This window comes from Aythya fuligula, chromosome 12, assembly GCF_009819795.1.
Source record: "Aythya fuligula isolate bAytFul2 chromosome 12, bAytFul2.pri, whole genome shotgun sequence".
Classification (NCBI taxonomy): domain Eukaryota; kingdom Metazoa; phylum Chordata; class Aves; order Anseriformes; family Anatidae; genus Aythya; species Aythya fuligula.
This window is the reverse complement of record NC_045570.1, coordinates 10,980,417-11,005,644: the sequence shown is the minus strand read 5'-3', so window position 1 is coordinate 11,005,644 and position 25,228 is coordinate 10,980,417. Positions and strand designations below refer to the sequence as shown.

At 38.6% G+C, this 25,228-nt stretch overlaps 1 protein-coding gene across 1 annotated transcript in view; it reads left to right on the top strand.

The window, feature by feature from the left end:
• Nucleotides 1-25,228, top strand: part of PEPD (peptidase D) — a 134,472-nt gene that overhangs the window by 67,878 nt on the left and 41,366 nt on the right. Inside the window, exons 10-11 of the mRNA XM_032195659.1 lie at nt 6,651-6,719; nt 13,238-13,315. Of these exons, the coding sequence (XP_032051550.1) occupies nt 6,651-6,719; nt 13,238-13,315 (147 nt within the window). The remainder of the gene's footprint in view (nt 1-6,650; nt 6,720-13,237; nt 13,316-25,228) is intronic.

Below are 25,228 nucleotides of genomic sequence, written 5' to 3'. Positions count from 1 at the left end.
TAGAGTTGAAAGAGTTTTGTGAAAATAATAATTTGACAACCATATTGAAGACTTTCTTAAAATGCTTCCTGAATGTAATTTTCAAGTCTGACTCATTGAAAGGTGTGTTTACAGCACACTCTGGTAGCTGTCCTATCTCTAAGTGTACCTGTTCAGTTGTCTTGCCATGCTTCTGGAAAATAAGTAGTTGGGTATGGAGTTAAACATTTACATAACTAATGTTTTCATTTGAGTGTTGGTAATGAAATGGTTTAGCAAAACTTCTGTGATAGTACATAATTTGATGAATTTCTGGAGTGGGGTGGAAAAATGTTGCATCTGTGTGGAATTAGATGAAATACAAAGGAAGCAGAGAGAGGTAGGTATATGAATCTCTTTAAAACTGCATTTGTTAAAATGTTTGCCCTTTCCTCATACTAGGAAAAAAAAAAAAAAGTTGGATTTATACTCAAACAGAGCTGTTAGAAGAAACTCTTATCAATCTCTCTGGGGTGGCAAAAGGGAGATAATTCCACAGACATTATTAAACTGCTGCTGTATCATAGTATCATGTTGTTTCTTTGCTTCCTGACCAAAATCATAAATTTTAGGTTTGCAAAGTGATGGGAGAAAGCTTGCTTCATATGGAACAGTTAGCTTTTGTAATAAAAGGATGGCTGTGAAAGTTAAAAACAAAGAAAAGGTCTGAGAGAGAAAATGCAAGTCCAGTTTTTCTAAAATCGCCAACCTGTGTATTTTCTTCAAAAAAGCTGAAGTATCAATTAATGTCATATAATTTCCTCAATTATTCTCTAAGTAAGACAGGTAATTTGTAATTCCCAATTATACAATTAAAATGCTAATTACCCCTCACCTAAACTCTCTGTTCTTGAACTGAGATTATCAATTACCTTCAATCATTGCAAATTGTATATGACATTTGTGACAGTGCTGGGGCTTGTATTATTTATGGACTTCCTGTTTAATGTGTCTCTGGTTTCCAGGTAGCACTAATGCCTGGTGAAATGGCTGTGCCTTAGTGGGCTTCATTTCCTGAAGGAATGCCATCCCTTCTGATCTGTGTCATTTTGTATGCTTAAAATATATCTGCATTTGGGGGTAATCTTGCCCTCCGTTCTTACACCGAGTTCTGGCTTGTCATCCATTTCAGTAGAAAGAAGTAGCACATTTAGAAATACCAACATGAATTTTTGATTACCAAGGTGAGACCATTCACTTCTATGCTGCTTTACACAGCTTTTCCTTATTTCATAATAGATGTTCTGCACTGTAGTTACATTAATATTCTACCAATTTCATGTCATACCTGCTTACTAAAGTTAAAGTTCTTCCGTCCCCACTGAACTCAAATAACATTTTTCTCTTCTAAGCACCTATTATTATCTTGAGTTTGCTGCAAATAAATAAAAATAACTTAGTTGAAGTAAACATACAAAAAATGACAACAGAGTCTAGATGTTGGAATTCGGAACAATCAACATTTTTCAAAAAAAGTCACATTATTTCTGCTTGTGTATGGTGCAAATTAGGGCAATGGTAAATTGTAATGCTTCAAAGTATAGCTGCTTTCAGTATTTCTGGCTAACAATAAGCTTCAACAGCTCCACTCCATGGCAAAACAGCCCAACCAACGATTTGAATTTAAAAAAAGAAAATCAGAAGTAGTATAAATAGTTAGGTTTTAGAAGTCAGTGCAGAGAAGTATTTTTTTTTCCTGTTATTTATGGACAGTAAGTTCAGTTCTAAGCAATTTTCAGTCATGTAGACCACTTAGATTAACAATATTGCCTTTTGTAAAATCTTTAACGATATTGTCTCTGAGATGTAGAAGAAAGCTCAGAGCACTAATTCTCCTTGGTCAGATGGAAGTCTTTAATCCACCTTTTGCTCACAAATAGTAACCTGGATTTCTTCTTCACGTCCCTTCTTCATTCTCTCACAATGGAGTTCTGACTTTTTTGTATTGAAACAACCTTGGACACATTTTGCAATAGTGCAGTGTTGTGTTGTGAACTCTATGCAATTAGGATTAGATAAACTAAACCTTAAAGCATCTTTTTGCCCATGGAAAATGAGTGACGTTAGAAAAGTAGTATAACAAAGGGAAGTGCCCTGTGTTTGAGAACCTCACTGTGTCTAGTGTGGGACTAAACAAAGCATTGCTCACCTTGAGCACATACCCACTGATCAGCTGCTACCCCCTATAATGGACACTTCCTCTTTCTGTGTGTGCAGTTAATTCTTCCAACCTAGTTTGGTGCTAGGTAGAAATACTTCAGGTATCGTGGACAAATTGTTTCAAGTGTGGCTTAGCAGTTGCATGTTATTTGGCCTTTACAGCTCCTTCATGTGAAGGTACTTACATGTCTCAATGATCAAAAGAATGGCTGTCAGTCCTGGTGTAATTAGAACAGCTTTAGAAGATTTGGCCTTTCGCGAATTCTTTAAAAAAGCTTTGTTTTTTTAGCCTGTCTCATGGCTATTCTTGATATTGACACTGTACAAAAGCATAAGGGCACAATATAGTTGTAATTCAAAAGTAATTCAGTTCACAGATAACTAATAGATATTCACCTGTGTCTTGCAACTGTACTCATATTAAAAAAATACAGAAAATCCTCTGAGTTCTGTACCAAATTCCCATAAGCTGCTTTGGTTTCCAATTCATAGTTCAAAACCACCTGCTTGCATTTCAAGGCAAGTCTCAAGGGCTCTGTTGAAAGAATAATATTTCTGAAGTGTGTAAAGGTTTCTTTTTATTAGGAAGCAACTTTCTCAAAGGTTCACTGAGGAAATTATTGTGGATCTGAAACATCCTCAAGCCAGTGAGTGATCACTTGTGGAAAAAAAATATAAATAAATGTATTTTCAGTACAAACATCTTAATGAGGTACTGACCCAAGAGTGTCCTTGACTCTTCTGTGTATTGTATGCTTCACAAGAAAAGTTAAGTTTATGACAGCTGATCTCCCTGATAGTCTGAAAAAAAAGAGAAAAAAAAAAAAAAAAATAGTTTCTGAGCTACCAGTATCCAGCAGGTGTTCTTGAAGTGGCTCCAGTGTCTGGAAATAATGAGCAGGATTATTTAGTGGTTTTGGTCATCTGTTGTAGGAAATGTTTGAAGGAGTAACTGTTCCTCCACTCCAAAGTGCACACCTTGTTCTGCAGCACCTCTCTGTAGTTACCAGGGATGCAAGGCTTGGGAAGCAGGAGCATCGGAACATGCCACTGAGGCATGTGTTGAGCAATTTGGGTATTTTGTTGGATATTCTCACCACTATCTGTTCCTTCTTTGTCGTTCTTTTTCTTCATACTTAATGCATTCCCTGCAATTACAGTTGTTACCTCTTTTGCAGCACACAGACCACGTTACTTAATTGGATTTTTATTTAGAAGTCGAAGCTTTCTGATCTAGAATTATCTTGGTTTTGGAAGTATATAGTTGAGAAGTATAAAACGTGGTGGTCTTCTGAATATTTATTATGACTAGAGAAGAGCCAACGACAAGAATTCAAATTAGACATTACTTATTTACTTCTTTTGGGAAATAAAATTCACACTTGGCAGAGTATATGTGAATATGTTTTATTTTAGTGATGAGGAATATCTGGAAATAAGAAGTGTGAGGGAAGTCATTACAGATTGTTACTGCCCCTCCTGCCCTAAATGCCTTTGTTCCATGAATCCATTTAAGTTAGGAAAACTGTTAAAATTAAACTTCGTTATTGGATTCAGTTTGCATTCCTGGTGCAGGTCTGGTTGAAGTTGTCAGAACGCATTAGACAGCAGCAGAAACTGGACTGTAGATGATCTTAAGACACACAAGCATCATTGTCAGAGTGGTTTGTGTAATTTGTCAGAAAGATTGTAGCAGATTTTACTTCAATGGCTTTTTAGGAGGATCTGTGAAAGTGATTTTTCAAGCATTTTGGAGGTTTGTTTGGATGTATGCAATACTCCTTAACATCTCAAAAATGCCAACTATATACTTTTCTGTTACTTCTAATGATGATGGACCCATGTTGTCAAGACTTGTCAGAGCAGTGGGGATAAAATGAAAACATACTTCAGCAAATTTGCAAGGGTGGGGGGCAAGAGCACTCATGTGAGATATGCTTGAATAAATGGGGGGTAGTTTGCTCTTTTTTAAGTTAATGGGAAGAAAAAAAACCACAGTTTTATTAAAACTTTAAACTCCATTAAAATACTGTCATTCAGTTAAAGATGATGGTATTTTTGGTACCAAAACCAGGATGTACTCCTATATTTAAAAAGAAAAGGGGAAAAAAATATTGTTTCAAAGCAATGGAAAGAACATGCCATCTCAAACAAATCGATGTGCGTTCAAAAGGTAACATCTGACATGTAAGTACACCAATGGCTGATCGGTATACACGAGTGAGATAGTATGTGTATGATAAGTAATATGTACAGCCTCCAGGGAAATACTGTATAAAACATGACAGAAAAGCTTTGAAACACATGAAAGAAGGAGAAAAGAAAGAGGTCCTTAACACTTGTATCTGCGTTGGCTGCATTAAAAACTCATGGCAAAGCATCCAGCACCAACATAAAACTGCCTAAACATACATGTATCCTCCAATCAGATAGACCAAGCAAAGTTCAAGATGCAGTGTTTGCAATATATGTGGAGCACCAGATGAAATGATATTCTGTACAGCTATTTCAGACTTCCACTTTTGTATTGGATTCTTTGATAAAGATTCTTGTAGCATGTAGACAGTGAAATCCTGGTGTAATGAAGTTTAGCGGCAGGATCTGCACTGACTTCAGTGGAATGAGGATTTTAACTACAAAGTACTGGCAGCTTCTATAATTCTGCATCTGTTCTTTTTTTAGCTTTGAAAAGCCAACGTTTACCATCAAAGGGATATGTGATCCTTCACTTACCTTGGACATGTTATACAAGGATGTTAGCTGTCTCTGATAGCACTGATGAATTTCTTGCCAGCTGCTTGAACATGTGTCTGATGAGTCATAGCCTGAAAAAGTAAATTCACGGCAGTGTGAGTAGTTTTACTTCTTGTAGCAGAAGACTCGTTACCTGGCAAAGTTACGCTGTCTTCAGCTCAGTCACATAAACAACTACTCACTCTTAAAAGAAAGTCCATAATGTTTGATGAAACAGCCAGGTTTACTTTTTTTAGAAAACGGAAATAAAGCTCAGGCAACAGCTGGATTATATGAAGCCTGTCTTAATTTATTTACTACTTTTTACTGCTAATTTGGGAGTACTGCAAAAGGTGACTACCGTTACTCTGCTGCACAGCTTCATATAAATTCCAACCATGAATATGTGATCAGTTGTCATATGGAAAAATAAACCCTCCTATCCCAGCATCAGCGATGATGGAAGGATGTTTACAACCTTCATTATTTCATTTTTAAAGCTCTTTAGAATGTTACTGAAAGTTGCTGTCTAGAGGAGATAGTTAATCCAATCATTTAGTGTGAAAGGTCTATAAATACGCTAGAAGTTGCTTCCTAGAACATAACTATACACATATAACAGTATAATATGTTGTTTTGCAAAATGTTTGTGCATAGTATCACGTTGTGTAGAGTAAACCTTGTCTGCAAGTGTGCTAGGAAGGAGCAAACCTGTAACTTCACCTCTATGTGACGTGTCTGTTTGGTGAACTGTCTGCACCAGAGCAAATGATGTTTTAGATGATACGTTTCATGAGCCAAATTTAGTTCTCTGTGCTATGCTCTCACTGTGTCAGAGTTTCTCCTTAGGTCCTCAGTCATTTGACATACTCTTTGCAATTACTGGTTTCTGGGGCAATGAAAAATCAGTGGTTTTGACTTGTAAAACCAAAACATTTTTAGCAGAAAAGAATCTTCTAAAACACGTCTGCCTATACATATGTCCTTAAATGCAGGTTTTTCTTTTTCTGTGTGATTTATTTGTATGTTTTGTTTCGTTTCTTTAAATACTGTAATTTTGTGTAATTCTAAAATCTGGTTTGGATTTGCAAGCATATAATGTCTTTAATATCCTTCAAAGAACTTGAATTGTGTTCTGCGGATTGCTTCTGCAGAAGGACAAAATCACAACATCTCTATTCTTTGAATAGCACCATTATCACTCTGTGTTAATGAAATGATTTCAGTATTACAACAAATGAGTTTTTGAAATCCATTCAGTATTAAAGGGAATTGGATTGTAATTAGAGCATATTTCAAATAGAATAAAAGGATCCATGATATGCTCTTAGCTCTTAAAGCACCTAATCCTATATTAATTGTGCTCTGGGCACATCTGCCCTTATGTGAAGGGGACTTAGACAGTAAGGATGAAAATATTTCAGTGCTTTTGAGGCCAAACAGCTCCTCCAACAGGATGTCATTTCAACAGGAGTAATGTTCAAGAGCACGCAACTGCTCTGCTTCCCTTCTCCATCCCTTGTGTATTGCAGTGTTCTTTGTAGGTTGTCAGGGACTTCGGCTAATGTTATCTTGTGGAGTGGGATCTGTGTTGAATTTTTTATTTCCCTTGTTTGGGCAGGGGAAGATCACAGATTTGCACAACACAGCTGTACTGAAGCAAGACTTGTCCTCTCTGTCTTGTGGTAGTTTTGAATATATTGAATATATTGTTAATTACCATCTTTCTTTCTTTGCAGCCTTTTCCAACACTATTGCTATACTCGAGGTGGCATGCGCCATACTTCCTACACTTGCATCTGTGGCAGGTAAGTCGATGGTTTATACTGAGCTATTGCAATGTTTATTGTCTGTTTCCCACTGGATATTTGTAAAATTGTTCCTTTTTGGCATGTGATGTGTTTGTGAGTGCCAACAGAGTGAGTTTTGAATTGTTTCCTCTGCAGAAGCAAGAGAAAGGTGGCAAGTGTTGTGTCTTAAAGAAATAACCCCGTTACAGATTCTGCTACACTCAAGAGATTCCACAATGAGCGCTGTTGCTGCCAAGATTCCATTTATGCTCACATCTGCGTGACAATTGGCTTTTTTATTAAACAGCGTTATGAAGAAGGGCTTTAGAGCTATTCTCCATTGTTCACAAATACTTTCTTTGAAAAGTATTAGACCTTAAGTATTTCATATGGCTTTCAAACTTCTTTGAGAATGTTAGGATGCACTAAAACTAATTTTCAGGGGTGAATTTTTGAAGTTTTTTCTGCTCTCTCTCTTCTTGCTGAACAGCTGGAGTTGAAGCTATTATATTTGAGAAAATAATATAAAAATTCTCCCTGCAATTGTAAAAATACACGCTTTTACTTCAAAGAATTTCAAGAGATTAGTGTAGGGTATGTGTCAAGGACAGCTATTTACTGTATGCAGAGATTAATCTTATGTAGTCACTGGAATAAATCTGATCAGAAATTTATGACAGATGAGGCATACCTGTTGGTATATATGCTCTACTGCTATGCACAAGCATTTGCCTGAATTCACATAGGTTTATTGTAAAAAATAATTTCTAAGACGATGACTATAGTATTATATTGCTTTGGGGGTAATGAGGACAATTAGCATCTCTGCTTCTTTCTGTGGTTTACTCAACTGGTTATTTGTAAATGCAATTTTTTCAATTTATATGCAAAATTGCAGTATGAGTAGTTTTATGGCAAATTGTGCATCTAAATTGTTGGAAAAGTTTTCTGTTTTAAGTACCATCATATAACTTGAAAATTAATGTGACACTGCAGTGAGACTTCACCTCAGTGGTATTGTTACAGGCTGAGATGGTAAAATCAAGTTGTCTCAGTGTATGGTTTTCCACAGCCATACAGGTTTCACATTTACTTAGAGCAAACCAGAACCTGTGCTGCAGGATCTGATTTGGGTGCGGAAGCTAGAAACAGGGATGGCATTGCTAAACCTATAGAAACCCCTAGTGACCTTGAAATGCCTTGAAATCCAAACAGTATCCTGATTTGCTGGGATATGGCGTGTTATTGTTATTTAGCTGGGAGATGGTGTTGTATCCTACCGCTACTATCAAAAGTAGAGACAGACTGGATTTAAAAATAAATAAATAAATAAATAGGCCTTTGTCAATAAATTGCTATATTCTGAATGATGCAGTAAGAATGAATAAAATTAACCATTTTAAGCTAGGACTTAATGAAAGGAAAGTAGATCTATTTGATTAATTCAATTAGCATAATAATGGCAGAAGTAATGGACGTTTTTAATTACTATGAAAATGTCATTGTAAATACTACACTTAACTATATTTGAGATTAAAAATAGCTTTTGCAATTAGGGTTTTTGAATAGTTATGTATTATTCTATTCATGCTGAGTTCTGTTGTTTTCCCAGCACTTAAAAGTGTGATATTTTGACAGGATCTTTCTTTCTAGTTACAGGCCTGATAATAATTTCCATAGAAGACAATCATGTTTTTAATTAAAATATGTTTGCTATTCAGGTTTTAAGAAAGATGCTCACTAAACCAGAAAACAAGAGTAATCAATACTGTATTTCAGGTAGAAATCACTTGGTATGCTTTGGGTGCATGCATTTATTGCAGTCTTGGTCCAGTGTTTGCACTCTGCAGGAGACAGGTACTGAATATTCAGTGTGACCAAGTGTGCTTCATGTATTCACTTCTATATATTCACTCTCCAATCAGTTGAGAATAACAACAAATGTGTTAGTGTTATTACTGGTCATAACCTAGCTGGGTTAGTCCTGCAGTTAGTTAGTAATGCTTTCTAACATTGTTAACTTGTAAGCAGTTTGAAGTGCAAACAGATGTTGCATAAGTGCAATTAAATAAGAATAGTACTGATAAATGTAATTGGATTATATTTAACATTAATTTCCAAAGTGTTGACTTCAAAGTAGCATTTAAATGCTAATGAACTTCTTATTGCAGTGCCTTAGTGTACCAAGTAGCCATTTTTAGAGAGGAAAAGAAAGGTTAAGTTACACGCACAGTGCATCCTGTGACCCTACAATGGATGGCACCCACTGGTGACAAGGCACCAGTATCTCTGCAACCACCATGGAGGCTGTGGTCAGCTGCTATCTGGTGTTGTGCCATCTTAGGTGTAGGTTCAGATCTTCTAGATAGATGCCTCTAGGCAGATTACAGCTCTCACCAGATGATACCAGTGATTACAAATGATGCAGTCCAATAAAACATGTTTCTCTGTCTGAGGATCATCATAAATAAAGCTTTTTAGATAAGGTTAGGGTACTTACTGAATCCGTTTTTCCTTCTTTTTCAATCCAACTTGAAAAAAATTAATCTCTTAGGTGAAAAAGTGGAGAGAAGGCTGTTAACACTTCCCACTAGATTGACTCTATTATTTAAAGCCTGATGGAAATAGTTTGCTTGTTTAGTTCATGGTCTATTGGTTTTTCTTTAGATCTTAATGTAGAGATAATAGCTGCACTTTTTCTTATGTTTGATACTCAGTTTAATCCTGTTCTTAAAATGTTGCTGACATTTTTCTTCTTTCTTTCTTCCGCTCCCTCATTTTGAGAGCTTTCTGATTTAAAGTGTTTTTTGGGGCCTGTTTTTTCCTTCTCTGGTAATCTGAATCTCTTCCTCCTGTTCGCATTCTCAGTGGTGTTAATTTGCAGCTTTTCTGCTGCTTCACATAATTCTTTCTGCAACAAACATGTCTGGCACCAGTTAGAGGCAAATTATTAAAGGAATAAAAATAGATATGTAGAAAACTCTTGTAGTATTTTTCAGTTGGGCTGCCTGAAGGCAGGCACTGACATCCCCACATGTGGTGGTTTTTGGAGGTGTGCTGGCCTCCAGGAAGGCAGCAGAGCTCCCGGTGGTCAGCACCTCCCCACAGCACCTCCTTTGAAACCCCAGCTTTGGCACTCTGACACGAGGCCTTTCAACTGTTACTCCTTGGAAAGAAAATAAATATTTTTTACAGGAAGGCTTGTTGGCTTTGCCAGTGCCGGGGGTAGGGAGGGTGTTTTAATTGTTCTGAAGCCACCTGGAAAGTCAGACAATCATTACAAGCAATTCCTGGTTAGCTGTAACGTTTACCTTGTGGGTACACTTCACTGCAGTGAAGTTTCTGTGGCCTTGCTCCTAAGGCATCTTCCCTGCCTCCATCTTGAGGCGGAGGTGAAGGTGCTTCCCCTGAGGGAGGTCTGAGTGCACCGCCCGGCAGCAGCAGGCCGGAGGTGGCCACACAGGTGCAGTAACCCAGGCCAACCCTGCCCTTCTGAGGTGAGAGCTCCCCCCTGCCCTCCTACGGGGCTTCGGTTTGAGCCAGGAACCAGTCCTGGAGTTTACACTGTGGGTTTCTTTCGGTTGACAAACAACTGGGGGAGCTTTCGGGAGCAGATCTCTCGTGCCTCAGTTGCTAACGGGCGTCCAGTCCGTGGGGCCTGCCTAGAGCCAGCCTGAAGTAAACAGATCTCTCACCCCGCTTGCCTCAGACAAAAACAGTGGAATGCATATGGTGTGGGTATCTGGTCTTCCACACCAGCTGCTTCTCTCTGTGGTACAATCCCATTTATGCTACAGAGCCAAGATTTGCATGAAAGATAGGGAGTTTCCAATGCCAAGAAAGATTGTGCTGCTTAATGCTTAAGTAACGGTGGAGAAAAACAGATTTTCATGCATCTTCTGTAACAGTTGGTGCCGAACCTTACAGAAATATTTTGTAAACTAAAACCTTTACGTTAAACTGTGCAAAGGAAATCCCTCATCGTTGTATTTGGAATGCCTGTTGTTGAAAACATTCGTGCTGTACTCATATTTGAATATATGACTTGTTTATGCAGCTGGTATGATATATAACACTGAGAGTGCCAGCATATGATGATAAGTAAACAAGTTATCTGCAAATATGTTAGCATGAAGTCATGCCCTTAAGCCTCATGATAATTTTTTTTAAGTTGATCATAAATGCATGCATATGCTATCTGCTTCTATTCCTTTATCCCTATTTTTAGAAAGAGATAAGGAATAGTATATCTAGCTAAAATCCTGACAAACTGCTGTGGAGCATGTGTGTGGATGCCACTTAGGGGAATGTTTTATTTTTGTGTTTTTCCTTAAAAACCAAGCATGTGGATTCACAGTGTCATGCATAGCACCAAGGTCGTTCCAGTTGCTTCCAAGTGCTCCCTCCCTGTCTCCCGTGAATCATAGCTCTCTACCTAGGAAGCAGTTCCTCGGGCAGCACATGATGCTGCATCCTCTTGTCAGTGCTGATGGACTAAAGCAGAGGCAGGAGCTGTCTGTGATGCTGTCAGCTGCCTGTGGAAGCAGAAGGCTAAGGCTGGAAACCCAGTTCTTGCCATACGTGTAGCCTGACACAGAAGGCCTTTCCATGGATTTCACTCTGTTGTCCAGTTATAATTTTTTTCATGCAGAGCAAACTAAATTTGAAAGCGTCCTGGCATGGAAAGCTGCAATCGTGGCCAAAAGAAACTATTCCACAAATGCCCAGGAGACAGGAAATCTCAGAAGGAGGCTCACTTGTGTCTTCATCTTGTATGCAGGTTTTACGGGGCTGTTTTCAGTTATCTGCATGACAGAGTAGGTTCTCAGCTCAGGCGGCCAGGAAGCAAAAAGCAGCCAGCTACTAGCCAGTTGTAAAAATGTGCTTACGCCATTGGACTAACATTACAAAGCAAATCTGTCATAGCCTTAATTCTGTGTGTGTTTTTTTTTTTAACTCTTTATTTAGCAATTTTAATTTTTCCTTTCAATGTTGTATAAGAAATACACTTCCTATCAGACAATCATTCCTACAATTCTAAAATGTTGTCCCTCACTGCCTTAGTATGTACTGATTTCCTACTTGCTAAAAAATAGAGATAAAATGTTACTACTTTGAAATTACTGACATGATCCAGCCCTTTGGATTGAGAGCCTTTGGAGATTTAAGAAGGCATCTGCTTTCTCCTCCATAATCCTTGCTTATGGAATTGTTATATTTGAATGAATTAACGCTCAGTTATGTATCTAAATGATCACAAGTACTGTGAAGGTATCTTGAAAGTAAGCTCTTTCTGGATACAGTGCATATTTACTGGGTTTGTAATTGCACGTATCAGAAGTCTAATATGAGATGTATGTCAGATGGCACATTGACGTCAGGTACAACAAGATTCACTGAAATTGAGCCTCTGATTCCTTCTACCTAAAATAGGAAGCTATTCTGCCATCATAACTGAAAGAATTAAATTTGAGCAGGATGACCAATACAGCTTTGATAGAGTGAGATAGACTGGCAAGTCATCTTGAGGGGTCAGAGTGATGCCACAGCAACCCTGTTCCAACACATGTATTTTTGGCTATGATATAATTTTTCTACCTTTGTGAAGAGAGAGAACATCTGTCTGAGGAGAATAGTAAAAGGTAGAGCTTGAGATCTTTACCCGTCTTTTAACTGACGTTTGCTAGACCTGGAGGAATAACAGTAGACAAGAGAGGGATGCCAAGACCAAATATAGGTCACTGAGTGGATCACGGAGCTTTAGAAGTGCAGAACAAAGGTCTGTCCTTCTCTGGAGATGTTTTATTCCTGTGAGTCAGCAGTTTAGTCTAAAGGGTTTTCAAGAATAAAAATCTTTTCTTTATAAGGTGATTTTAATAAGAGATGAAAATAGAGTGATGGGTTTTGTGCCAGATATTACTGCTGACATTACATATCACAAATGTTCCTCTAGCAGTGTGCAGTGAATTCATTCCAGCAGAGATCACACATAGCCATGCCAGAGGTGAACTGGAACTGTTTACTTGGACAGCTGATTTTTTCCAGCCCCAGTAACTTGTAAAGCATTTCAAATACTTCAGATTTTTCTCCAGAGGAAACTTGTCTTTTATGCCTCAGAATATTTAACCTTAAATAGGGAAATGTATCAATAATTAAAAAAAAATCCAGAATGAAATAAATAGGTACAGCTTGAAAAATTACACTTACATAATTGCTTTCTTGACATTTTCATGGATTTGCAAAGTATTTCTATGAACTGTGCTGAGTTCCTTCTGCAGAAAGGTCATGTCTTGCAGCCAGAATAGTAAAACGCCCGTTCTGTACCTATTTCAGCTGAGTGAGATGCAGAATGTTATCTTAGCCCATGACTTGGCAGATTCTATGGCAGTATTCACAGACTGCAACATTTCATGCTTAATATACAAAGGCACTGATGTTTACATGTTTACAATGTCACATTTACAATGTTCGTTCTCATGTTGTGTGTTTTAATGTTTCTTCTTGCATTAATTATGCTGCATTTTCTTTTTACCTAGTGGGGAGAACTCATCTGTTCTACATTATGGGCACGCTGGAGCCCCAAATGATAAGACTATTGAAGATGGAGACTTGTGGTAAGTAAAGGTTTAGAGCTTGTCTGATGTTTTTGTTACACTGCTGGCTTTTTTTCAATATATGTACTCCTGGACTTAATTAGTAAAATGATGGCTGCATAAGGAGAAAAGGTCTAATCTTTAAAACAACATGTAATTTTGCATGCCAGGCTATTCTGGTTTCTTCCAAAGGTTCTGTATACCTTTATCCCCAGTAGAAGGGGAATGGGATATTGTTTTCAAACTGCTCTGTTCCAACGGCACATGAGAATATAGTTTAAGAAGTGACTGTAATTTAAATAAGGACACTTGTAAAAATTGGAATCTAATTTTGCTTTTGAAATTCAGATCCAAACCTCAGCTCTGATGGTCGGGGGTTGAGAGGGTGTTCACTACTTTTAAGAAAAATGGTATAAAATTGTAATGTAGACGATATATTCCAAGTGCCTTCATGCACCCAGACACCCTAGCCTGAAAATGGACTTTTTGAACATGAGAGGTGATCAAACTCAGCTCAGTTCAGGTTAGGTCAGGGTGCTTCTAGTCCTGGATTGTGCCCAAAAAAATAAAATAAAATAAAAAAATAAATCCTTAGAATTTAACATCGCAAGAATATGACTGCAAATACCGCACATTTCTCTGCACTTGTATTACATTCCACATGCTTTGTAGTATCGCTGCAGATAAAAGCAGTGTGAATAAAATCACCAAAGACGTTACTATAAATTTCAAGACAAACCTAATTGTGTGGTGTGTAGCAGAGCAGAATATAGCTTTTGTACTTCACCTCTGAGGACTTTGATCAAAAAACCTACATTTGTAAAAGGACAAAACTAGTTCCGGAGGAGTTAATCACAGATATTTAGTGGAGGATATGTATTAGATTACTTTTGTAGCATGTGCAAAGAGACTGCAGGTATGTATTTTCACAGTTGGATGTAAAGATGTGGAGGAAAGCAAATGAGTATTATCATAGGCTCAGAAGCTGTTGTGGGAAATAAATTGGTTCTCAGGGTTCTCAAAAGTTTTTTAAAAAAGCTGGTACATCTACAGAGACTGCAGAGTGCACTTAATTACAGATACGTTTCTTTTTAATACTGTAAAAAATCTTTAAAAGCTTATTGTACAATAGTTTATGTATTATATTCATCTGTGGTGAATAGTTTACTCAATCAATCAAATACTAATACTAATTTATTGCAGTATAATAGCTTTGACTTATTGATCACGTTGTGTTTGGATAGGTAATAATCTATGAGGTTTCTTTTGAACAGGTAGGGCACACCAACGTGCTTCTGTATTGACTGTGGCATTTGATTATGTTTGCAAAAAAAAAGACAACATGTAGCCTAAAGGAAATCACAGCTTATGTTACTGAGAGAAGATACACCACAATGTATTACAATGTCCTGTACTTAAAATTAAGACATTTAACAGTGAGGGGGATAATATTGCTGGGAGAACTCAGGGCTGAAGTATATAAATAGAAGCTCTTGCAGGCAGCAGCTCTACATAGTAGCCATCTCAACAAAGAAAGCAAGGATTAACCCAGTTTGAAGTACCCTCTTCCTGAAATGGTCCAGCCTCACGTCTTGATCAGATCAAGTTTGTTAGGTGTAGATTGGATCTTAGTGAATAGGTGCTCAGATCAGCTTGACCTAATCATCTCTTTCCTAGTGGAAGAACAGGATGACAAGGTTAGCCTGGTTGTGCTCACTGGGGTACAAGATAAGCCTCGTGCTCACTAGCTGGTCTCCAGTACTGTGCTGTGTTAACCCTGGCTTGGTCTAGCTCTGTCTGAGCAGCTGCTGATATCATGAGTAGTTTGGGACCCAGCTCTTAGCAAGTGTCTTGAGTAAGTTTTGTTCCCTTCCCACTAACCCCTTTCAGGAGCGCTTTCTCTGAGTGCACAAGCGCCTGCCCAGGCTGTGTCTCTGCCCCTACCTCTTGCCTTGCCTCAGAGGCATGTGGAAGCCAAACTGTGCTCCACACATGGTTTTATTAGCATTTTTCTCAAGTGCATGTAAAGAAGTTGGAAAAAAAAAAAAAAAAGAAATAATTGCATTTGTATGAAGACTATTTAAAAATATACTGATTTTTCACAGTTTAAAGAAGCCATGCTAACTTACTTCAGTAGAATACAAATTATCACAAGGAACTTCCTGGGTGATTATACTGTGTGCTTTTACAAATTTACAATTTGGGTGTAGGCGTGCCTATAGTGCATACAGAATAGGTTGTTAAAATGACAGCATGCTGATTTGCATGTATATGTTAAGAGTTCATGTGTTTGACTCTCAATTAAGCTTTTGAACAGCTACTGGGAGCCCTCTGTTGGATAGTTTTAGTCTCTTCCCTGAACATAAGGAAAAGCAATTTCTCTTTTGGTGAAAAAGAAGCGTTTAAAGGGTTATTTCTGCTGCTGCCAGTAATTTGGGTATAAATCTAATGTAACAACTCCATAGAATAATGGAATAATAGAATCAGAAGATTGGGTACTCGGTGTGGTTTTTATTAAATTATTCAGTAGAATTTCAAGTCTTTTTCTTGAAATGATTTAGTTGATATGAAAAACATTCAAGAGTTTTGCAGAAATGTGCAGCTTGGGTTTCTTATATGCTAAGTATTACAATGCAGTAGCTGTCAGTAAATACATCAACAAAGCACCTGAATATTAGAAAAAATAGATTTGTAGGACTAATGTTTTGCTTCTTTCAAACCCTTGACTGCATGCTTTGTTTGCTCTTTGAAGAATATTAGTTACAAGGATTTGCTGGTATCAACAAGAGATCATAGGCAAGAATACTTGGTGTATTGCAATTTTAAAAAATATATTTTTAGACTGTTACTCAGACCTCTCATTTAAAAAATGTCACATCTAGAACACTGATTTTATTACTTTCATTTTTGATAATTAATCTACATGAAGTGGGTTTATTTCTGTAAGAAACTGGTATAGAATTAAATTGCCAACATTGCATAATAATCCACATTTTTATAGGTGTAGCTTCTGTGCTAGAAGACCTCAGTACAAGACAGGGACTGTAAAGAGAATTTCTGGCACTTTTTAATGTGGACTGTCTTGCTAAGCAGGGCTGTCATTTTCAGCCTATTAAATATTAAAAATGAAGTAGCTAACACGAAGAATTACAATTGACATAGAAATCAGTATTTTAGGGTTTCAATATTCAATAGGCATGTGCAAAGCACTGAACTGATATTAAATGTAAATATTGCAATTATGGCAAGTCAGTGTTTTACATAAATAATTCATGTTGTATAACATTTATGTAGTGGACATGTAAATGAATATGGTCAATGTGATCTAAAACAAACACTTTTCCTAAGCAAGCATCTATTATCTCCATGGTCAGAGGTCATGCAGATAAATTGCTAGGCTGAGCACCCTTGTGAATCACAGTGCTGTGCACTCTGCCCGTTCACTTGGTATTACATTTAAATAAACTCTTCTGCTCAAAATGTTAAAAATCACTATTACAGATGTCTACAGTGCTGTCATGGCCAGGCTAAGATACAAATACCGATTTTCTTCTGTCATCTTAAACCTGTGACAGCTCAGATAGAAACTGAGCCCAAGACTGAGGTTTACTGCATTATCTCAAGGTGTTGCATTATTCATTGCGTGCTAAGACGCTTGCTGTTTCAGTGGTGAGACTGTGGCTATGTTTTGTAATTTGGAAAGTGGAGCCATAAGCAGTTCTAGTTTACAATCTCCTGTCCTGTTCATGAGAGGCCTCCATCAGGGTCAGAGTTGGGAAGTAACCACAACCTATTTTTCAGTGTTTTTCGGAGCCCCACCGCCCATACCAACACAGTTTGGATAACGAAAGGTCTTTCAAAGTTTAGTGGGAAGATTTGACTCCTTGCCATGCACAAATCTGGTGCAAATAAGCACCTAGGGTCCTGTCATGTGGTGTCCCTGGTGTTACACCTGCTTCCTGGGCCAGTTTCTCTCAAGCTCTCCTTTTGCAGCTATTCTGCGTTCGTTCAGACTAGAGGAAGGGATTGGTTCAGTGGTTGGAGAGCCCTCATGGGATGCAGGAGTCTCTGGTCTCAGCTCTTCTCAGACTGATCTCAGAGAGCAGCTGGAAGTTAGGACTTGACCCTGGGAAGTACCTTTCATGAAAAATTCAGTAGAAGCCACAGCGTTTCTGCGAAAAGCTTCGGTCTCAACAAATCAGCATCTGAAAATCTGCTTCCTTAAAGAAGAAGGAAACAAAGCCCATTGGGTCCTTCCTTCTGCCCTGCCAGATGTTGCCGTGTGGAGCCACACCATAGCTGTGGGGAAAGGAGAAAATCGGCCATCGGGACAGGTGGGGTGCGGCCTGGGAAGTGTGGGGCCAGACAAACGTCTGTCCTCACCTTTGCGGTTCATTGCTTTGTTGTAGGAACCCTCAGATGAAAGTGTCTACATTACATTTTGATTCTGAGAACGCATTCAGGAAAATGATAGTTTATTGCATTCATTTCGCTGCCTTGCGGTTCGTGCCACCTGCCTTTGTTGATTCCTGGCATTGCCGCGGTGCTGAAGGCATGTCAGGAGTTGATTGTGTTACTGCGATTGATCAGCAGGGCTCCTGCAACGTTTGACAAATACAAAATGCTTCTATGATCTTAAAATAAAGATTGATCCTTCATGATGAAGCTCTCGCTTAAATAACAGAAATGTGAGAAAATAAGCCTGACCCCAGATGTCACTGAAATAGACATGGCTATTACCTGAGATGGCTTTCTGCACGTGTCCTGAGTTGCAGGTCTTTGTCTTTCATGGCTTCTGACAAATTTCTCTCAGGGAAAATTCAGCACTTATTAAACCAACTTTTGTTGGCAAGTTTACTGACCTTTTAGCACTTGATGACATTTTTTGTTGATTAGTTGGTCCATTCTTTGCAAAATGCTGAATATAATTGTATATTCTGAAGCACTTGGCATGTTTACCACTTTGAAATACCCTCCTAAGTCAGGATCTTAAGGAAGATCTCCCTGCTGCCTGGCACAGTCCTGTCCACGCAGACCCTGGGCTGCGTCAGCAGGTCCCCAGCTCATGAAGTACTGCTCATGAAGTACAGCAGACCTGAGAGAGAGACACCATTAACCTTGTATTCACAGTGTGTATTCACATCTGTTTATAAAATAAAACTACCTTTAAAAGTTTCAGCAGAAACAGGTTGGATTGTCAAATTGTGTCTTTCAATTTATTTGACTGTTTCTTTGAATGCTCTCAGATTTAAGCTCACTGATTGTAATGAAGCATTGGAAAGAATAGGGTATCTTTGGTGGAGCAGAATATTTCCTGCTGCAAAGGTTCACAGCTGTTTAGGTGACCCACCAATGATGTCAGGAAAACAAGTTTTACTTGCAAGTAGTTTTATTGCATTTCAGTACCAGAATTTAAGCACTAGAAAAGTTTTATTAATGCCACAAAACCTGTTTTACATTCTGTTACAGAAGTGCAATCGTAGCCTAATGCATCTATGTGAGATGTTTCAAATGTGTCTTGGCTGTATTGACAGGTATTTTTATTTGCTTAGTCAAATAGTGGAGCTGGGCACATGGAAGGCAACCTAGTATTGCAAAAAGATTTTATTGGAATAATTTAACTCTGAGGTATATTTCTTTCCTTGGTAATGCCAGTTAAATAATAAAAGGGATAATATTGACACCAGGGGGCACTAAAATAAATGCTCTCTGGAAGGAATTAAGTATTGACCTATGGTTTGATACTGGCAATGTTTTGATATCATACCAGAGCAAAGGCTCAGCACCAACCAGGAGCATTGTCTCTGCATGTAATGTACATTCCACTTATGTTGTGCTAAATTTGTGTTTGCTTCCTTCTATTTGACACTTATACGTGCCTTTTTATAAATATGTTAATATTATAATTTCTGGTGCTCTCAGAAGATCCTGTTTTAACTTCTAGTGCTCCTCCTCTTGTCATTTCAGAAGCTTTGTTATAGGGAGCTTGACTGCATGTATAAGCATTTAAGACAGATTTTTCTGGGTGAAACAGGAAAGTTACTAAGTTTTCAGGGGTCTTTATTGTTTAATTACTCTAAAGATATGAAGGACCATTTTTAGATCTTCTGGAGTTGTTGATCACTCTGAGGTGTACAAAGAACATTGTAAAAGAGTTGCTTGTTACAAGAACTGGTCAAATCCAGTTGTCCATGTTTATTCATAGAGGCAAGGTCTTCTATTCACTAAAATATGCTACTTTTCTAATTTTACCTCTTTTTCATCTGAAAGCATAGTACAGAGGTTTCTAGAATTAAGAGCTGTCATTTTCTATATAAGCTGTGTGCATACATCTTTTACATATGCACACAATATGCATACGCAGTATATATATTTCCTTGAAACTATCAGTATATTTCCCTTAGTATTATAGAGTTTTATTTGTAGAAAAATCATTGTTCATCTTTCTGCAGTAATGAGTAAGCGTGTAACGTGAAAGGACTTTTTGTGAGTGCTGGAGCTATGTTTTAGGAAAATATCAAGAAGACTTTCAACTACTTGATTAAAAGACAGGTTAGCTTAAAAAAAGATATACTGCACACAGAGAAGTTTGTTGCGACTCTTTTCCAAATTGAATTTACATTGTTTTACAAAGTTTTATGGTATTAATGCCAACCTATAAACCAAACCGCATTTGTCCAGGTGGGGGCAATGTTGCATTAAAAAGCAGGAACTGACCAATCTTTTTGCATCAGATAATAGAAGTCCTCCCTTTTCCACCCCCAAGTACTTCATTGTCTGCTATTAAAACAATTTATCCTACGGAACAAAATATTGTATTTATTACTTCTTGAAAGCACTGCTTTTAAGATCCCAGGATATTAATGTGTCAGATGTAAATGCTCATCTATTTTATGTGGGTGAGGCTAGTATTTTCATTTGCCCTTGTACATTTTTTATGCATTTTGAAGTTTGGTAATATAATAATATGCAAAAATTATGGTTAGCTTTAACCTTTCAGTCTGCAGTTTTGAAACAACTTGTTAGTTATGGTTTTGTTTCTAATAATAATACAAAGTACATTGCTACTACTTACTGGTTGATTGCAAAATCAACTGGCTATCCATTTCTGAAATAATTCCTTTGGCCTGATTCCTCTGGTTTGCGTAGCATTTACTATTTTCATCAAGTGTAGGTATTTTTCTTCCTGTTGTGCTTATAGACTATATTAATTTAATGCTAATCTACAAAAATTGATTTGTTTAAATATAGAAAAGTATATTTGCTAGAATTGTCAATAGTATTCCTCTAATAGATTGTGTGTTCTGGATAATTCAGGGCTTTGGGATTGCCTGCTGTTACAGATGTATAAGCCTTTTAGCCAAAGGAGAGATCACTAAGTAATAACATGTTTGCTATAACAAATTTTAGCTTTCTTTTAAACACCATGTTATGGCCTGCTTATTAGTTTGATGGTCTTCATACGTTGTAGTGCATATGATATTTTTTTAATTATCACCTGCAAATGAGATTCATCTTTCATATTTTTAGATTAACATTCTCAACAGAGCCTCAAGAAACCTGAGGACATGAAGTTGCTTTGGCTGTTGCTGGACTGACTTGGCTAGGGTTGCTTAAATAAAACAAGTGGGGTACAGTTTAGTATTTTTAAATAGCTGTTGATTTAATATTGATCATTCACAACTGCCATTTAGTTTAATCCATCTTTTGTGGTGGTCTTTGTTAACACAGATACACATATAGGATTTAGAAAATACTCCTACAGATGTTGCTTGTCTTGGACAGATTTCAGTAGCAAAGTCTTTCTTACTGTTCTTGGTGTGGGGAACTCAATCATATAGGTCAGAATACAATTGTAGAGGGAGTCTTAAACTAATATATGGCTCCAAGTGAAGGTGCCATTAATCTCCAGCACACCCTTTGTGTTTCCCCCATGAACCAGGTGTAATTCCCAGACCCTGCATTCTGGGCAACGTTGGGTCTCTTCCCTTGTGTCTGGTCAGGGAGCCCCTTGTTATTCCTGTGGTGGAGGCATGACTCTGAGCCAAGGCCTCGCAAGGAGTCTTTCTGGTATAGTACTGCTCCACTTTTTGGCTGAGCCAATTTAAGTCTTTAAAGCAAGAATATTTCTAATTTAAATTGTACATTGCCATATACTGTACTTCCAGCTTGAGGTGCTGCTAAGAACAGTAGTGGTTTTGTTTTGTTGTTGTTTTTCTGAATAGAAAAAAAAATGTTCTTACTGGCAAAACAGCAGACTCATTTAGGGATGGGCAGCATCAGCTTCCTTTTCTGAAGAACTAGTTGCTGCCTTCATTACTGCACACTTGGCTTGAACATTTGGACCTTCTCTCCGGGAAAGGGCTAGGAACTCTTCTTTTGCCTTCGGTTGGCATCTTCTGTACAGCATTCTGAACCCCCTGTCTTTTGAAAAGTGGTAATTTAGAGGTTGCTTGAACAATCCCAAGAACAACTACAGGAAGTCAAAACAAAAACAAACAAACAAAAAGTCCCACCCCCAAAAAAAATAAAATCCTACATGAACTGGTACCATTAGTCATTGTCTCAGTTTTCATTGTGGAAAAATTTGGAAGCTTTAACCTTTTGCTGGCAGGACTGTGTGTGTGTAAGCGTGCACACATAAGAGAATTTGATAGTATTTACAGTGAAAATCAATGAGTAGAGGTCTGACACTTCACCTACTCCTGTAATCTCCAGTGGTTGTTTGCCCAGGTCAGAGTGTCCAAAAACGGCTGCTGAAAGCTAAGGCTCCTAAGTCCAAATGTTAGCACCTAAGAATGGTGGCCTGAATCAGAAACATCAAACTTCTGCCATTCAGCTTCAGTAGGTACTTTTCACTTCTAGACATCTAGAAATTGAATGTATGAGTTAATTGCAAAATTTTGGTAACTTGAAAAAGCAGCTGCCTTGTTCCTATCCTGTGCTGGTATCTCATACTCTGGTGAGGAGCTGATGAGGTTTGTTCTTGTCAGTGTGACTGGGAAGTGTGCAGCTGCCAGTACAGGTTTCTCCTTGCACGTTTCCTTCTCTTCCCTGCAGCTCTGACATCCTTGCTCCTTGTTTGAGCAAGTCAGCCAGATACTGTGTTCCCAGTATGGAGCTCGTGGCAGTTGGCCAAAGTGTCACGTTTGCAGCCATCTCTGTGTTAGGTTGACTTTTCAGCAAAGAATTCTCTGCTAAAGAGAGTACTGTCACTTACTAAATATGCCAATTAAAAACGGATAATAGTTACGATAAGGAAACCAGGAAAAGACATTCATTCAGCAAAAAGGCGATCCAGTTGTCAGAACTTTACCTGTCAGTTTGCCTGATCTTTGGCATATTGCCTGCATGGGTCTAGCAGAAGTGTGAAGCAGGCAGTAGAGACACTGTGCCTGCTGTGTCTTACAAAGCCTTGAGTGCTGCCTCACCCTTCTCCTAACGTGGCAATACTAGCTTGGGTTCCCAATCCCCTTTTTGTATGCTTCTTTCTATACTGGGGACATCCGTCTGCTTACCAGAAACAATGGGAGATGGCTCTCAGGGGTGAATTTAGCCATGAACAAGGTAATCAAAAGGGTTTTGTTTGTTTGTTTGGTTTTTGGCTCTTTGCTCTGGCAAACATTTTTAAAGCGACATTGATGCAAACTGCATGGGGGTGAAAGAGGGACGATCCTTGATCATGGAAATTGGTTTATTTAGTGCAGAAGCATAAGGCAGTTGTCTTCAGTTTCTTCCACAGACAAATATTGCAAACAAGGAATTCCTTCTCAACCTGCTTATGAAAAGAATCAGAAGTAGTACAGAAAATCTTACAATGTGGGTGTTTACTGAGCCAACTCCTACGTCCAGCTCATTCAGTGAATTCAATGACATTTAGATTTCATATCCTCTGAGATAAATGGATCTGAAATTCTTCTGCTTGGCTCATATTACTGAGTGAGATGACACTCCCACGTGGTGTTGTTGTTGGTTTAGGAAACCATTTTTTCTCTGCAATACAGATGGAGCAGCAGAGCAGAAGGGCGCACCTTCCCCAGCGACCTCAGGGCATAACCATGGCACACCCACGTGCAGCTGCACATCTCTGCATCAAGCTGCTGCACCGCTTCTGTGAGCTGCCGTTTCTGTCTGTTGTAGTGAGAGGAAGCCCTAGTCAGGGCACGAACACCCGGAGAAGGTTTTCTGTTTGATTGCTGTTTTTCTTGTTCTTTTTGATAACCCAAACTTGCATTTGTTCTTGCCACAGCTACTGAGGATCCTGAAGTTGGCATCATGGGCGTACAGTCTCCTCTCCTTCAAAATTCAGTGAAGACAGATCTTTTTGTTTTAGCCTTTCCTTTTTGGAGCAAAGCTTAATTGCGTATCTTGTCATCTCTCTGAGAGAAGGTTGAGACAAGCCTCCCATTTGCTGTAATAGTCTGGGAAAGCCTTTAGTGAGACAGTGCTACAAAAGGAACAAATATGGGGAATCCATGGCGAAGGTGGACATGAAGAGACAGTTGAGGACAAGTGAAAATATGAGCCGTATATAAATCACAGCAAAATGTGTGTAACAGAATAGTTGCACTGGCATTTTGTGTCTCTAATTGCATTACCTATGTGGGCTCCATGATCTTCTCTTGAACACGAGACTTGCACAAAGAGTGATGTTTTCTTGTGACTATCCAGAGCCCAATTTCCTACACACAAAATATTCTCTAACATTTTTCCAAGGTTGCTCTAAGCTGCAGGGGTGTTGCCAACAAAAAGCTGGCCTTACAATCAGCAAGCCAAGTCTGGCTTCGGGACAGAGCCAGTACAGGCTCTCTCTGTACCATGTCAGATGGAATCTGGACAGAGCAGAGCACCTCTTCCAAAAAAGCTTCCCAAGCATGGTAGGACTTTACCCTATTCTGTTCCAGCTCTGTACTGAGTTTTGTGATGTTATCTTACACAGGGTTGTTTTTTTTTTTTTTTAAATTGGTAATGCTTGGCTAGTCATGATACAAGTGGATGAAAAAGTGTGTGTCACTTAAACTCTCCATTTTCTTACTTCTGCTATCATTTACTATAATTTATTCTTGTGGTTGGCTATTAAGCCACCCTATTTCCAAATCACCTGGCGCATTTCCAAAGATGTATCTCATAGAAATACTGATACCTATTTCCCTCAAGCTTGAAATTGCCTTGAAGTGTTTAACCAAACAGTCAGATTTTGTTAGTGTGTGACTACTTCAAGATTTAATTGCTCATGAAGTCTAAAGCACAAAGCGTGCTCTCTGCAAACTCGGAGCAGAGTGTGATGAGTTCATACAGAATAAAATCTCCAGCTGGGGATAACTTGCTCGTATTGCAGTAAGAGGAGGAAAAGATTGTGCGTACATTTGTTCCTGTTGTCCTGGAACAGGGCTGGCACCAGTTCATCTGCATGGTGCTCATCAGCGTCTTGGTTGATAATGGCTCAGAACCCTAAAACCTCAGTAAACGTAGCTGAGTAAAGTGCATCGGGAATCATTGCTGTGCACCTTTAACCTGAGGGACGAGGAGGGCATAGTACGACGTGGTGGTATCAGCTTTCTAATTGCTGGTCCAGGAGCCTGCCTGGGGGAAGGGGGGGGTTGTTCTGAGAGCAGGCGGTGGGGGTCCGCACACCCTGCTGCACGGGGGGAGTCCCCGGGGGTCTCAGGCAGTGGTGGCTCTGCGGCATTAACCGAGGGAGATTAATTTGTTTTTATAACTCTCCTGAGGAGACCCAATTCTGACTGTGCACGCAGAACATCTCTCTAGAGCAGCAAGGTGACCGTTTTGCAGATTAGGTTAAAGTAGCTGTAGGTTTCCCAAGAAATGCCTGCGAGAGCTTGTCGTTGGGTTGGATTGGTGGTTGGATCACTAGCGATTCATGCACATGGCTCAGATACCCCAAATAAAGTATTCCTTCCCATTGTGATATTG